At 37.9% G+C, this 16,300-nt stretch overlaps 1 protein-coding gene across 6 annotated transcripts in view; it reads left to right on the top strand.

Annotated features, from left to right (window-relative positions):
- The window catches only part of cux1a (cut-like homeobox 1a), a 119,460-nt gene that overhangs the window by 15,840 nt on the left and 87,320 nt on the right, over positions 1 to 16,300 (top strand). The window contains exon 1 of one of the 6 annotated variants that reach the window (XM_042732819.1): positions 1 to 221. This exon is cut by the window's left edge and continues 563 nt beyond it. The exons of 4 other annotated variants lie outside the window; for them this stretch is intronic. In XM_042732819.1, the coding sequence (XP_042588753.1) occupies positions 216 to 221 (6 nt within the window). In that variant the 5' untranslated portion in view covers positions 1 to 215. Of the gene's footprint in view, positions 222 to 14,927; positions 15,919 to 16,300 lie in introns of those variants that run through there. One more of the 6 variants, XM_042732823.1, reaches the window with a different exon arrangement.

The raw sequence follows: 16,300 nt of genomic DNA, 5'->3' as shown, positions 1-16,300 counted from the left end.
GAGGGTCGCTGAAATTGCAAACCGGCTTTTGAAATGGAAAACAAATTTAAGAAAACAAGCATGGATGGATTTCCACGGCTCTTTCCTCATCTACATCTCCTCCCCTCCTCTATCGTTTGTGCTGGAAATGGAAGCGTTGAGAGGTTTGACCCTCGAGATCTCGCCCTCATGTCCATTCCAAACTTGTATGACTGACTTTCATCTGTGGAACAAAAATGAAGGTATTTCAGATAATGTTGGGATCCAAAACTACATTGACCCCATTGACTTTCATTGCATGGAACCTTTTGGCTTCATTGTAAAAATACCATTATTTCAGATAATTTGGTTTGACCGCTAGCCCTCTCCATCTTGGACAAGGTTACTTGTTTTGTGCTAGTCATGGTGGTAATAACCCTCCATAGGTCACAGAGATTATCTGCCATTCACCAATGTGCTCAGATTAATTTAGCGTTGATGGGCTTAATTGAATTTGCAGCTCTGTCGCTAGGATATAGACACACAGCCAGGCAGGTGCACAGCAGGTTCTGATCTGCGTTTCAACAAAAACAGAGACGTCGAGGTGGTCAGTCATCCCCTCAAACATAATCGAAAAAGAGCTGGCAGGGAAGGCCCATTTAGAAACGGCTCTGATAGTGTTCTGTTCACAATAAATACTTAAAGCGTTCGGAGAGCTCAGTCTGCGGGCTGCAGCGCATTTCATGCATTATTGAGGTAATGAGGGCTGAGGTGTTCTTCTGTGTCTCGCAGACAAAGACCAAAAAAGACGAGAGGCTTTTTGTATCAGTGCCTCTAGAGCATCCAGTGAGTTAAAGTATGCATCGATAAACGTGTATTTGCCACAATTCGACAAAGGCGTTAATGTGATTTTGTTAAAATGTGCTGTATTAAGGGGGTTGTCATAAATCGCTTAATAGATTTTCAGTAGTCGATATCAATACCACAGTCAAAACAAAACCAATTTTTGATACCAGTTTTATTTTTTTTATTTTTTAGGCTTTGTACTATACTCTAGACATTTCTAAAAGCTAATCTTTCAAAAGTGCTCGCTAAGAGTTAGCCTGATGCGCAGTGCACATGTTCCAACATTTCGTACAGTTGTGTTTATGTGCGAGCGGCCCAAGTCGAATCGTTTCCTGTGATCTTTCATCTGTTCTATCAATAAAAACAGCAAAAGCCCCTAAAATAGTGCTCACCACCAATTTATCCTCGTCATGTTTTTTTCCAGCTGCTTTCGTGTCTGTTTTCATGGTTTGTGTAAGTTTGGTTCCCCAAGCAGTCTCCCATTATGTCGATATTGCATATTCCTTTGACTATGTTGTGTATTTAGACATGGCACGTAAGCATATTCTGAGTTCAGGGCAGCTCAGCAGATGTGCATTGGAAGGAAATTCACAATCAAAATAATGTTCTGAATATTATGGCAGCACGGAGTCGTGGGGAAGGAGCTCGAGGGGGGGGGGGTTGGCGACTCACTGAACTAAAGTTAGCAGCTCGTTTTTTGCTGAGTCAGTGTTTGAGTTTAGCTTTTCCACTCCGGGCTTGGGAACGTTTCTGCTGACGCATTATTAATCCGTTCCTTTACTATACTTTTGTGAGCAGTTATGTGTCAGGTCTTGTGGTGGCTAATAATGCTACATCACCACAGTTGTATGAAAATAAATGAACTGAACAGGACTTTTGGTACAAATTCCCTCTAAATGAACACCTAACTTTGACTTTTGAGGTGTTAAAAGCATTTGGAAATGTTTGGCTTGCTGCGAATCAAAAGGAGGAGTTCTTTGTTGCCTTATCTAATGCTGTTAGAGACCTAGTGTTTGTGTTGATGTATGAAGGTTGGACTTGTGTTTCAGATGAGGGTTGATTGACTGAGGCGTGCTGAAGGTCAGTCGTATTTCTGCACCTTCTCTAAGGTCACAGCCGGCGATGGCAGAAAGCCAGTACACACACATACACACACGCCAGTGCCAAAACAATAGCAGCCAGATTACTGTTTACCTCACACACTGCCTGGCATCTTTGCTGGCCTACTGTGTACACACTGCTACTGTGAGCGCTATATAATATTTCATACTTTCATGTCATTTTCTTATTGGAACAGAAAAGGAGATATTTAACAGAATGTTCATGCTGTTCTTTTTCTTTTACTGTGACCTGTAGGTAGTAAGTGCCAAATTGATATCCTCCATGAAAGTATCGTGAAAGCACATGAGGACCATTTCATTTGATGTCATCATTGACATTATAATTTGTAATCACATTCAGTTTGATTTGATGCAACCCGTTCACTTAAAAAAAAAAAAAAATTGAAATTCTAGTTGATACCTATAAGCCAATATTGAGCCAATATTTTGTTAGCATACAAATTAAACATGATACATGATAGAAACTATCTAAATAAAAAAGCAAAGAGATGAAAATCAATAATTTTAACCAAAGGTAATCTAAATGTAAAAATAGGGGAAATATTGGCTGATATACATTTAATATTTACCAATGCAGATAAATGTGAAAAATCTCTACTGTAGGCTGATAATCAATGTGGTACTGATATATAGTGCATTCACCTCAGAAGATGAAAAGAAGTCTTATTATTATTATTATGGTACTTTTTTCCTTTTTAGAGCTTGGTCTCCATCTACTTTTACTCTAGATAAAACAGCAGCTTGGAAATTCTTCAAACTTCTCTTTTGGAGTTCCACGGAAGAAAGAAAATCATACGAATTTGGAAAGACATGAGGGTGAATAGATGATGGACTATATCTTTAAGCTACTAAGGCACTTAAATGCAGGCTCTGAATTGAATTGTGGTCCGTTTTTGGTTAGGGAATATTATGCACGTTATCACTCTCATACACAGTGCGCTGAATTTTATTTCATTCTGTTTTAACGCAATGGTGCATGTCGTCTGGAATGACTGGCCCTCACTCATGAAGCGGAACACCGTCTCTTCCCACTTAACTTGCATAAAGTTGTTTACCTGTCTTTCCGCTGTAATGCGAGTGAAAGATACAAGAGCTGCCTAATCAGCAGATGAGGTGCTGAAGGTCACATGCTAATACGCAGGAAGCTTAACCCCAACCGAAAACATGAAAAGTAGATTCGATCAGTTGACATAAAATACCGGTTGAGCTGTTTATAGGTGAAACATAGTCCAGGAATATGGAAAGATTAAAGTAATGTTTTAACTGGTAAACTGATATATGTTTTTGATCCACCTGCTATGTCACCATCTTTTGTGTTTTTGCAGCTCTATGTGTGTACATGCTGACTGATTAACAAAGAAAAACATTCTCTCAAAGGGACGCTTGTCTTGTTGTTTTCACTCCCACACACTTTTTTGTCATAAAAAATAGCATTGGAATTACTTGAAATGTCATCCCCATTACATTGTCCACGAGGCGTCTTTTGAGGAGGTCTTAGAGCCTGCTTATGCTGAAAGCAAGTGACATATTTACAACTGAACAGTTCCTTTATAACTAACAAAGCTTTATTAGTTTTTATTGGTTTAAATTTACTCACTTGCAGTGTAAACAGCTTTGTGGATTCAAAGTTGCACATTGAAGTGTAAACGGCTTTAATTTGAAGTTGTGCATTTGCAGTTCAGACTTTTTTTTTAATTCAAAGTTGCACAATTGAAGTATTTTTATTTTACGTTATGGAGTTGCAGTGATGATAGGTACAATGATTCCAAGTCATGGGCTTGCAATGCAGTGTAGACATTTTATTTTAATTTACATAGTTGCAGTGTTGACAGCCTAATTAATTTAAAGTCATGCACTTAGAGTGTAGACAGTGTAGTGTAGATTAGAAATTGTGGAGTTGCAGTGTATTCAGCTTTGTTTATTCGGAATTGCACACTTGCAGTGTAGATAGTTTTTTTTAAAGGGGTCATGACATGTTTTTTTTTATTTTATTATTATGGTCCCCTAGGTGCAATTATAGTATTACTATAGTTTTTAAAAAAAAAAAAAAAAACTTTTAAAATGTAGTGAATTATGACATTTTCCCACCCTGTTTCTCATCCTTTGATTCAAACAGTCTGTTTTTTGGGTTGTTTCCCCTTTAAGAGTTCAGTGTTAACGCCCACTGTTATGATTGGCTAACGACAGCGCCGCCTATGGATCAATTATTAACATCCCCAGCCAGAACATTTGCGGATTGAGCGTAACTGTTTAGTAGCGGGTGATGCATTCGAAGCGATGGCTCTTGCAATGATAAAACCTTATATGTTTGAGCACATCTGCGTGGCACTGTAATTTTCCTGTACACAGACCCACTCGCTGTCCGTCGACTGAACACTTGTGAGGCGCGCGGCGCGACAACGATACGAAATGAGCGTAGTTGTCTTGTGCTGGAGCGGTCATATGCAAATGGTTGAAACGTCACTTCGCACCGTGACGTCACTTCTTACCATGGATCCAGAACGAGCTGTATTTAGAGCTTGATTAAATAAATGGCTTGTTTATAATGGGGAGGACGTCTTAAGCTATGAAACTTGCAGGACATTTTAATGGTACAAAGACCTCTTATATTCCAAAAGATCAAGGCAAATTTGGTTTCTCATTTCATGACCCCTTTAATTAATTTAGGCACTTGGTCTTTATACAGTGAGTCTCACACATGTGCATTGTAGAGAGAGTTTATAGCTCTAGCCCCATGGTTTTTGCAATTTGAAAAACATGCATTAAATGGAATTTGCTGTATAACAATGAATATCACGGTATTTGTCAAATTTTGGATGAATAAATTTAAAGTAGGTCAGAAGACTTAAATCGCGATATAGACTAGTTTCTGTGAATATGATGCTCACTGTGTTTTTAGCCTCTGCTGTCTCATTATATGAAGACATGAACACATGAAATTCATCTCCAGCTGCTCTGAGAGTCTCTTCATGAGCATTTGATTTTACTGATTAATTTGAGAAACAGTTTAACTTAAAAAATTGGGACAGAAATATGTTTGTACGTAATAATGTGCATTATGAATATAATAATAATAATAATAATAAAGATATTAAAACTTGAATTCTTTTTAAAAATAATAAATTTTCTTCCACAGTAAACCTCTGTTGTGCAGAGGTTGTTGTGCATTTAATTTAATTTGTTTATAAATTAAATGATTGTTTTATGCCTTCATTTGATTACCAGAAAAAAAAATTACAGGACCCTAAAAATTTATTTTTTCATAAATTCTTGTAAAAGTGTCGTGATTTAAATTAATTAGACATACTTTTTGATTACTGAAATTTCATTATAAATGTATATTATATTTATAAAAAAAAAAAAAAAAAAAAAAAATGGAATCCTGAAAAATTTAAATAGGAAAAAAACTGATTTGGATGTAATTTGGGAAAAAAATAGAACAGATTTCATAGGGCCCTGCATATAGTTGATTCAAAGTCAAATTCTTGCAGTGTACGCAGCTGCAGTGTAGACAGCATCTTTAATTCAAAATTGTGCCTTTACAATGTAGACTGTGTCGTTGATTCTGAGTCACATGCTTGCAGTGTAGACAGTGTCACTGACAAATGCAGTATAGATAGCTTAGATTATAATGGAGTTGTTCTAGTTTTGTCATGTCATCTTCTTGCAGACACGTTCTTATTGTGTATGCATGTGAATGAGAACAATCAAATCAGAACAACGCAGTTTGGCTTCTCTGAATCAGTCGGACTACACTGTAATATCTAGTTCAGGTCACTGTCTACGCCCCCAGTCCTCAACAATTAACCGCTTGTTGTCTTGTGAAGAACAAACACCCCCTTCTTTCTTCTCTCTGCCCCGTTATGCTAATTTCCAGTTATGATTCTGAACATCTAATTAATTCAGTTTACAGCAGAGATTCCAGGATAAACAAACCTTGTATTAAAATGCAAATATGCAGAAGAGTTTGTGGTAGTTAGACGCCAGACTCTGTCATGAAATTCTTGAAAAATAATGCAGCGCTTGTGCTCGTTTTGCAAACCTCGCTTGGTCGGGAAAAGCCATGTGTGTTTACGCTGAGGGTGTAGAATATTTTTATTGATTAGAATAGAACTGAATTGAGTGTAATATATTAGAAACAGAGTGTGCCACAGGAATTGAATGTACCTACTATGGCTGAGTGATAAAACGATAGCGATAATTATCGCTATATAATTTTCTTCGATAAAATGCTTAGAAGAGTAATACATTATATTATATCATAGGGTTGGGCGATATGACCAAAGTCTTATGTCACGATATAAGTAATTTTATTTCACAATAGCGATATATATCAAAATATAGTTATTTTTGTTTTAAATTAAGTCTGTAAGATATCACAATTTTTGATACCATAGAAATGTCCAAATTCGTGTTGTCAGTATTACAAAAAATTATACGAGCCTAAAAAAAAACTCACGCTCACTGAAGACAAGTAAACAGTCAGTGATTAAAAAAGAATAAGAAACTATTAAAAGCAATTGTACGAAAAAAACACAGTAGAACAAATAAGAAATGCTACAGTACATACATTGTATACAGTAATCAAATTTATATAAACACTGCATATTCTTCACTGTGTAAAATAAATATATATTTATTTTTATAAAAGTTGCTGCAAATGTGATTAAGTCAAATGCAGTGAAAAGATTTTCTCTCTTTTGTCGCTTGATTAACATGAAATACTGCTGTCACTTTAAAAGCTGCCCAAATCCAAAATACTGTTTCCAATGTACATTCATTGCACAGCAATGTCACGTGAGTGTGTAACCAAAATAGAGACGAATCAGATGATAGTCCAAAATCTCTATTGATTTACACATTTCTACCAGTTGATCATGTCTACTGCTATGTTCAATATAATGTTTATGCCCCAAAAGTGAAACGAAACAGCACTACTCATTTGAATTGCGCCATTTATCCACTTCTACTAAATAGTGAAAGTGTTTTAATGTAGTAATATTTACTGCATCGTGGTATTGTGGCAGAAATGTGGGATATTAATATCTTTTTTTTTTTTTTGATTAAGCTAAAGCATTTGTGCTTTTATACTAAATGTATTTAGACTACTGTTTTTCATAGAAATACTTAGAAACCATACAGTTACATTTTTGCTATATGTGTGGTTTTAACTGTGGTTATCATAAACTAAATGTACGCTACTATGAACGATCTTTGGCTAATTTTAATAAAACTCAATTACATTTCATCATATAAAATGAGGTTGTTACTAGGGCTGTGCGATATGGACAAAAAAAACTATCGCGATTTCTTTGATCAATTTTGCGATTTCGATTTTAATCACGATTTTGACACACACACAGACATGCTTTACAGTCATAAATGCATTCAGTATGAATTTGAAACATATTTCCAAAAGAAAACCAATTAGAGCTTTATCAAAAAGTTGTAATATGTCTCTAGAACAGACATAAGTCAAAATTAATCACTAAGTTAAGGGGGCTCAAAATGTCTAGACATATGGCAAATAATAATAATAAAAAAATCCCGTGTCCAGGTATTTTTCTTTTTCTTTCTTGCCATGCATTGGTCAAAGAGCTCATTGTAGCGGTGCCTCAGGTGTTGAAATAGATTTGTTATACATTATACAGGTTCACACGTACTCCGTCTGCAGTGCGTATACAGTATGTGTATGCAGTTCAGAAGCAGCAGCGAGAGCGCAGTATTGTAACGCAAAAGCACATCTCTCCGCTCGCACGCAGATTTCCTTTGCTCTGTCACAAAACCAGACGCGCGTCAAACTGCGTCCTGTGCACTCACAACTCTCTCTATGCTCATGTGCTAGATATTAATTATTTTCACATCTTAATCATCTTTAGCATCTTTTACTGCATGCAGTGTGAACGCTCTGATCCGTTAACATGGGCTCGGAAAAAATACGCATCAAAGACAGTGTGTGAACCTGGAGTTATGTAGGCAAATGCCCAGTCTGTTCTGTTCTCGCACTCCATTTAGGTGCGCTTCATTCTGATTGGATTGGATAGCATACTGCGGGAGGTCGGGGCCGTGGAAAATCGTGCTATAATGCGATTTAGAAATTGCGCATGCTCAGATCGTGATTTTATGACGATTTCGATTAATCGCACAGCCCTAGTTGTTACAGTTTTTATAGACGTTACTGATTTTTATAATGAACATGAATTTACGTCTTGCATTTCTATGAGACAAAAAAAATATAAACATTGCAACCTGCACTGCAAACTCTGCTGAAGAAACGCGTCATAAAAGTCAGGCAGTACAAACCTGTTTCATGATTTTAAACAATATCACTCATTAGAACATGCAAAAGCTAAGAAATTAATTTTTCTATTAAGGTAAAATGACTGGAAATATTCTACTATTCACAAAAAAATAAAGTTAAGCCAGTCTGCAGAATGACTCCAGAGTCCAGTCTTGAACTCTCATGTACCAAAGGTAATCAATACATTCCATACATGTACTCATTTATTTTAAGCAGTGGCCATGAGACTAGGGCTCCACCATATATGACCATTTCCGTCCAGGACTGAAGTAGGTGGCCACAAGTAGGTACATTCCATTCCTGTGGCACAGTCTGTTTCTATTAGGTTTCTCCAGTGAGCCAGATATAATTGTAGAATTTCTTTGATTACAATCAATTCAGTTATATTCTAATAAACAAAAATGTTCTACAAGGGCAGATATGTTTCACATGGTGCTTTGCTTACTACGCGTCATTTCATATTCTGTGGAATTTTGTCAAGCTGAAACTTTTCCCAAAACCTTTCACTGTCACACACTGCAAATAAGCCATCAGTAGTTAGCTCTGGTTAACTTTTTGACACTTATTCTTATTTAAAGACTTAAGACTTAACTTTTTGCTATAGCACAACACGCTAATAAAAGTACCAACGTAATTTTTTTCTTTTTATTTTTCACTTTTCTCTGTCAGTCATGATAATTGATTAGTTATATGCTGTGTGTGTGTAATTTTAAATAAGTAAAAGGAAAATTCTAGATAAGCGTGCTGTTCATTAAGTTCATTAAGTTTCATAAGCCATTTCATGCAATACTGAGTCTGACGTGTACTTTTGTGGAGCCAGTAATTGTTTTTTCTTGACTCAAGGCTGTAAAAGTTAACTCGGCTACTATCCAGAAAGATAAGATGATCTCTATGCGTCTTTTGTCATCCAGTCTTGGGCCGGTCAAACTGTTTGAGAAACAGTTCACATCCCTCCCTACCAGAGATCCACTCCCCAGACGCTGCCTCCATTCCCAACAGGAGATATAATTGCTTTAATTAGTTTCTCTAAAACCCATACAGTATTTGAGGAATGCTGTTATCAGTGGTGGAGGAGGCAGAGCTGTATGTATTGGCATGGGGAAGCCTACAAGTTTCTGAGGTAAAGGCATACTGCGCTCATCTCGATAACAAATCGATGATTTTCGTTTTAAAAGAGCATACTGTGCGACTGTGACAAGCAGTACCAACTTATGCTCTCAGACCCCCTCATATCGCGATTCTTCCAGTGCTGACTGAAAGCCTCTGAAGTAAATTGCTGATCTTGTTGCATAATAAATCAAAGGCGGAACTATGGTGGTTTAAAGAAAGAACGAATGAAAGAAATGAGAGGAGAAAGAAATAGAGAATAAGCTCTGGGCTTGTTCTTGTTCCTCAGCTTTAATGAACTGCACTGTAAGCCCTTGAGAGCTCTGTTGATAGCAAACATGGCGTGTGAGATGGTGAACCGGTCCTGGATTCATTACAGCTGTAGGAGCGGCTGATATCGCCAGCCCTGTGGACCGACCGGTCCGCTCTGACACGAGATAACGCTGATCTGTGAGAACGGAGTTTCTTAAAAAGATACTATCCTAATGAGAATATAGTGTGTCAGTCGTAATCCCAGATGTGTGACTCTGAAAAGTCTTCAGACTATTTCAGTTTAAAGGGGTCATATGACGTTGCTAAAAAAGAACATTATTTTGTGTATTTGGTGTAATGAAATGTTCACGCAGTTTAAGGTTCAAAATACTCATTATTTTCCACATACTGTACATAATTTTTTCTCCTCTATGCCTGCCTTTCTGAAACACGTCGATTTTAACAAAGCTCATCGTTCTGAAAAGCAAGGTGTGCTCTGATTGGCCAGCAATCCAGTGTGTTGTGATTGGCCAAATGCCTCAGGTAAATGATGAAAATGTTACGCCCCTTACTGTACTGTAATGTCATTTCCCGGTGGGATGAGACAAAAACAATAAAACCCATTACAAATGAGGCATTTGTTGCATCCAGTGGGGACATAATTACTGATTATAATGACTTGTACTGTCTTTTTACGCGATGTAACACAACAAAGCATAAACATAAAACCATGTCTGCATTTGTGATCGGAGAAACGACAAACAAGCGCTACTCTACACTGCTCAAAACTCACGTTTGAATCATCAGTGGCAAATTCTTTAAATATGAAAACATACTTAGAGGCTGTGAGTCAGAACAGCCGGCATTGTACTCTCCCAGGACCAGGAAACAGTCCTCCATAAAATGTGTTGCACACACACAAATATTTGGGTTGAATTATAAATACATTTACAATTCAGTGATTTCTAGTTGTGTCCTCTTTTGGAAGGCCAAACAAAGTAGTTTCGCTTTTACAATGAAACACAGCATTTCCAAGACATGGCCGCAGTGGCAACAATTCTACAGCGAGAATCAAAGTTACGCCTTCTTTCTTTGCGTGAACATTTGGGCGGTGTTATGCAAATCTTCCCGGACAGTGACATAGACATGTAGGGCTGTGTTTAAACGAGGCGTTTTAGGAGGGCGTGGACGAGTCTTGACTTTTATAAAGAATATCTCTTTGGGTTTGAGACTTTAGTCTTTGCAACTTTAGGGATCTTATCTATTCATGAACAGCTTGTGACACTACAAAGAGAAAGGAAAACATGAAAACGCATCATATGACCCCTTTAATCATGTAGAGACGTTCCCATGTTAACAAGCGCACGATCGCTCGAATGTTGACATGAATCAGGCCTGACAGATATAGTCAGTGAGAATCGGGCTGTGTAGGAAGCATTTTTAAGCAGTTGCTCGCTCCTGATGTCCAGCCTACAAAACAAGTTGGAATTAGTAATGCGTGTACAGTCTGTTAAACCGCCTCAAAAAACTCCTGCCCTCCCCAGCTGGTATGAAAGGGAGTGTTCTTCTGTCAACAACTGGGACATTGTTGCACTGAGACGACCCAAATGTACTGCATCATAATCAGCAAGCCCCCATAATGCTTTGAGTGTCTCTTAATTGGATGGAAATGAAGTCTGGTCTGTAGTTTGTCCATATCTAATGAGACTCAACCCCACGGTCTCTTGTTATTCACAGATTGTGCATATGTGAGCACGTTATGCATGCGCTTGCGCATGTTCCCAGGGGTTGCAACAGTGGGCTCTCACATTATAAAGCTCTGTGAACGCGGTGGTCTTGATTGGGTACCGCATGCCACAGTGTGAAGTTTCTGCACTATCGCAACCTCCCGCAACGATATTACTTGCACGCCTTTGTCTGATTGTTGCTGTGTGATAGTGGATCTTGACAGCACGCCAAATCCTTGATTTGCAATTAAGCCATCTAAGCTAAAGGAGACAGGAAGATTTAGTGTATCATAGACTACTGACACAGATGCATTGTTCTTGCAGTGCGATTATGTCATCGTTGAACTTTTTCAGACAGTATGTGTAATTCAAGACACAGAACAAGGAAGGAACTGAACAGATCAGACTGTGTCGTAATGGTTGTGGTTTGTTAAAAATGTTTGTTTATCTAGGGAGCGAATCGTGTCAGAACAGTTAAAACAACTTTATTAGATTTTTCATAAAAACCTATTAGCATTTTGTAGGCTAAATGCAGTTATTCATCAAAAAGGTAAATGCAGAGGCAATTATGTTTCTGTCTGTTCAAAAGTTTTCACACCACATTTCTTAGCATATATTTAGCATTTTTCTTTTTTTAATTCTATTATTTCTAAAAATCCAGGTTATGTTTAAGTTAAGTTTGTCGGGGTAATGATTTGACTCCTTGAATATGAATCACTGAACCATTGTTTTGATGATTTGAATTGTTTATTTTATCAGCGAATCATGGCAGGTGTGCGAATGATGCTTTCGCACTTCTAAGATTTACAGTTAGTAGTATTGCCACTTTTAGTTAGCTTAGCTTAGCTACTCTGCTAAAACTACACTGTTGTGTAGTGAGAAAGGTTTCTTTTTTGTTTCTTGTTGAAAGAGTAGGTTTGTGTGGGGTGTATCATATTTTGTTTTAAATATCCGGTAGAATTCAGATACATCACAGCTATGAGCCATATTTTGTTACTTGGCTGGTCAGTTGCAGGTGGTTTGAGGGGGAGGGATGTTTCATTCTGGAGCTTTTGATTGGATGAAAATCTGTGTAGTACAGGTTGAGTCATTAATATTTTTCATCCGTTTTCTTTGTTAAATGTTACTTACTATAACAAAAGTTTAATGTTTATTTCATAGGGTCAAGTTTCCCTTGGTTCTCGCTCTCTGAGGAGCAATTAAATCGTTGCTCACAGGACAGGCACTTCAGGTGTGAGGGCACATAGACCCATTTATGTGAAAACAATGTTAATATGCTGCTTCACTTTGTGGGTAAAGTCACACATCCGTGGCACTGTGCCCTTCCTTTTACTCTTCCTTTGGCTAACTCCACAGCATAAGTTAAGGGGTCAAATGCATTATTCAGGCTTTAGAGGTCGCAAACTTGAACACAATGTCGAGGGATCTCTTTTCGGGACGTGACAAGGTTAAGTTCACACTTCTGCTGCCAAATCTTTGGCGTTGGTGTTTAACAGACCCAACTACAGTGTACACAGAGTCAGAGCTCAAAGCGGCGGGTCAGCATTGAGATTAGTTGCTCACACAAAGCAGGTTTGTTATAAATGGTAGCAGCAATAGCAAAGACTTTGATAAAGGGCTTAACGACTATGCTGGCGTAAAAATAGATTAGCTCTATCTGTGCTAATGGCAGCCATTGGTAACTTTCAAAACGCACACATACACACACTTGCCTTTATTGTTTTTTTCACTTAAGTATAAAGTCATACCCTTCAGAAATCAGGTCACTTTTTTTTAGACCAAATGATTAAAGGACAAGCTATAAAAAACTCAAACTGTAAAATCTGCTCAGCTTACTCAAGTACACTGGACAAACTTTTTTTTTGTTGTTTATTTTTGGGTTTTTTAAAAAAAAATTAAAGGACAGTGAAGAGGTCATCTCTGTGTGACTTTTTGACTTTAAAGAGTTTAAAACTGTTGATGTTATCTGTTTGTTAGTGCGCATGCTCTGACTGAACTGCATTTGCAACATCTGTAGTGCGATGATATTGGGGAAAAACTAACACTACTACTAGTTTGATGGTTAAGTACGGAATAATGTGCACTGATAAATAATGGCAAATATGACCAGGAATGTGATCTACAATTATTATTATAATTTTTATTTTAGTTCACTTAACCAGCTTTTCCTGCTATCAGAATTATAAACCCATTTGTTCAGAATAATATCCGCCATTTTTAGTTACAGTACAGTTCCCATGGCAGAAGTGTGTCTGCCGTCCCCTCTCACCTGTGTTAGAGTCTTGCTTTGTTTTTTATCTGTTCCTGACTGCCTCTGAGCTGTTGACCCTCTTGAGTGCTCAGGTGCTCTGTGGCACAGCGACACTGGCAGTTATACAGAGAGAGAGAGAGAGAGAGAGAGAGAGGGGGAGGAAATGTAATGGCCTGTGAGAAAGATAGGTTATGAGAGAACGAGGGAAGAAAAAACAGCAGCAAGAGAGAGAGAGAGAGAGAGAGCGAGAGAGAGGCCTCGCTGACGTTTCCCTGCTGCATATGCAGCTGATAGTATCTGGCAGGGCCTGGCTCTCTGGGGAGCCCTGTAATCTGTTCCATCAGCGTTTACTACCGAACAAATTAACTAAGACAAGCACCGCCGCCTGAGCCAGCAGAATTCTTCCATTAGGAAAATTATAAAGCTATTATGGGGAACAATTTGGTCCTTTATATAAACGACTCTCATTGGAGGGCTACAGGGCTTCCTTGAACTACACCAGAGGGGCTGGATGGAATACCCCAAGGGGCATTAGCACTATTGATAACAATAGAAAGAAAAATCATGCTCTTTAATATCTCAAATCTTTCTCTTTGACAGCAGCAAGATTAAATGGAGAGTTTTTATTAAGTCTCTGAGAAGAAAAGTCCCTAGAAAACTCAGTTGTGAGTTTCAAGTGAGAACTGTGCTCAAAAGATCTTGGGATATATTAAACAATTTATATGATTCTTCCGAAACTAAATAATCTGCTCTATTATTTGCACATTAATTTTACAACCTTATACTGTTTCTGGGTGTCAACAGTTGTCGTAGACATTTTCCGCAAGGAATTTGAAAAACATTTGAGACATGGTACTTCACTGAAGTACCTTCCTCAGCTTTGACCGCACACACTTTTATACTATTTTATACTATTATATATTATGATTCACATTTACTGCAATTGTGGATGCTCGACCTAAAAAAAATCACATTGTAGCATTTTATCAAACATTTTTTCCCAAGGACCTTTAGGAGAAACATCTGAGATGAAGTTGATACTTCAATGAAGTACCTTCTTAAGCCACGAAAGCGCAGCCTTTGCTGTGTTATGATTCATACTTGCTGAAGTTCACAACCTACAAAATCACATTAAAGTGTAAGACAAGAATATATATCATGCTTGCATTCAAAAATCAGTTCTGAAGTTGACATTTTGAATCCAACTCAGTTATTTAGTTTAAATTATGAATCAAATTAACAGATTATTTTCTGTGAGCTCTTGATCCTATTCACATTTCAGAATGATTTATTCACAAATGGTTTCCTAAGTTGAATGTGCAATTTTTTTGGTGTATTATGATACATATTTCTTGTAATTTTTACTAGCTTTAGCAATCAGTTCTAAAGTTGACATTTTGAATCCACCTCAGTCGTTTAGTTGAAATTGGGAATCGAATCAACAGATTCTTTTCTTTGAAAACTTCTTTGAAAAATGATTCATTCACACATGGTTTCCTAAGTTAAAAGTGCAATCCTGTATTACTGTATGATTCATATTTTCTGTAATTTTGGCTGCACGACCTTAAAAATACCATTATGGTTTAAGACAAGGATGTATATATATCATGATTATGTAGAGGTAATGTATATAGGCTACCCTTAATAATGCTCATGTACAGTGAGTACATGTCATGTCAGTGTAATGTTAGAGTAAACGCATTATGTCACAGTTTATTTCCGTCACGGTCTCACCGCTTGTATTAATAACAAGCCATTTAGGAAGACCAGAACCATAGCCCACTTACATAGCATGACGTTTTTATCTAAAACATGTCCCATTGACCCAGAAACCAATGATCCACACCCGTCTCTAGGGATGGTATTTTAAATCCAGATTTGTCCCTGGAGATCAGCCCTCGTGCTTTTACCTTGCCAGACTAGCCGAACGACGCTCCATTGGAGTGTTTTGCGGAGCCATGTGTCTTCCTATGTGGAAGGAGGAGGTGATAATAACAGAGGAGAGTAAAACTGGGGCGAGACTGTGGTGACTCAGCCCCCTAGTTGTTGTGTTGGAGGTTTGGGGAGTCTGGCGCACAGAGTTCCAGCCTAATTAAGTTGATTTGTTCCCAGCATCTGGCTCCCAGATGTCAGACGATATTCTTTAGCTCAGCTCCCTGCTGTTGAGAGGAGAGGAGTGGGACGGCAGGGACCGCAGACTGCTGACTTTTCACGAGGCCCACCAGGGGTGGGACTGCAGCACGCTGTGGGTGACTGATGGATGCGGTGGCCAATCGCGGTGTGTTTGTCGCAACTGTCCTGGGAATCTGATTGGCTAGTTGGAGCAAGAGGTTTATAGTCACAGTATGCCTGCAGGTGCATACCGAGCGGTATTCTTACTCACACCTTATAAAACACGTGTTTCCTGCAATATAGAAGTGATGTTTGGCGAGAAGGTTCTGTCGTATTGTTTTTACAGCTTTCGGTTTTGGCAAACACGATTGGTCTGAGCTGAGGTCAATGACTCTGCTTGTGGACAACAAAAAGCTGTTGCTAACTTCTTCATACAGTGTTGCCAAGTTCGTCATTCAGACTGAATGATTAATTTTTTAATCAGTTCTTAAGTTGACTCACTGAATCGTTTAGTCAAATTGTGAATCAGATCAACTGGTTCTTTCTTTTCAGTGAATTAGTTGATTTGATTCACAATTAAAACTGAGCAGTTCACACACAAATCAGTTCCTATGTTGACTTTTGA

The sequence above is a fragment of the Cyprinus carpio genome, chromosome B10 (assembly GCF_018340385.1).
Source record: "Cyprinus carpio isolate SPL01 chromosome B10, ASM1834038v1, whole genome shotgun sequence".
NCBI lineage: Eukaryota > Metazoa > Chordata > Actinopteri > Cypriniformes > Cyprinidae > Cyprinus > Cyprinus carpio.
The sequence above is the reverse complement of the archived record's forward strand: the minus strand, read 5'-3'. Positions and strand labels throughout refer to the sequence as shown.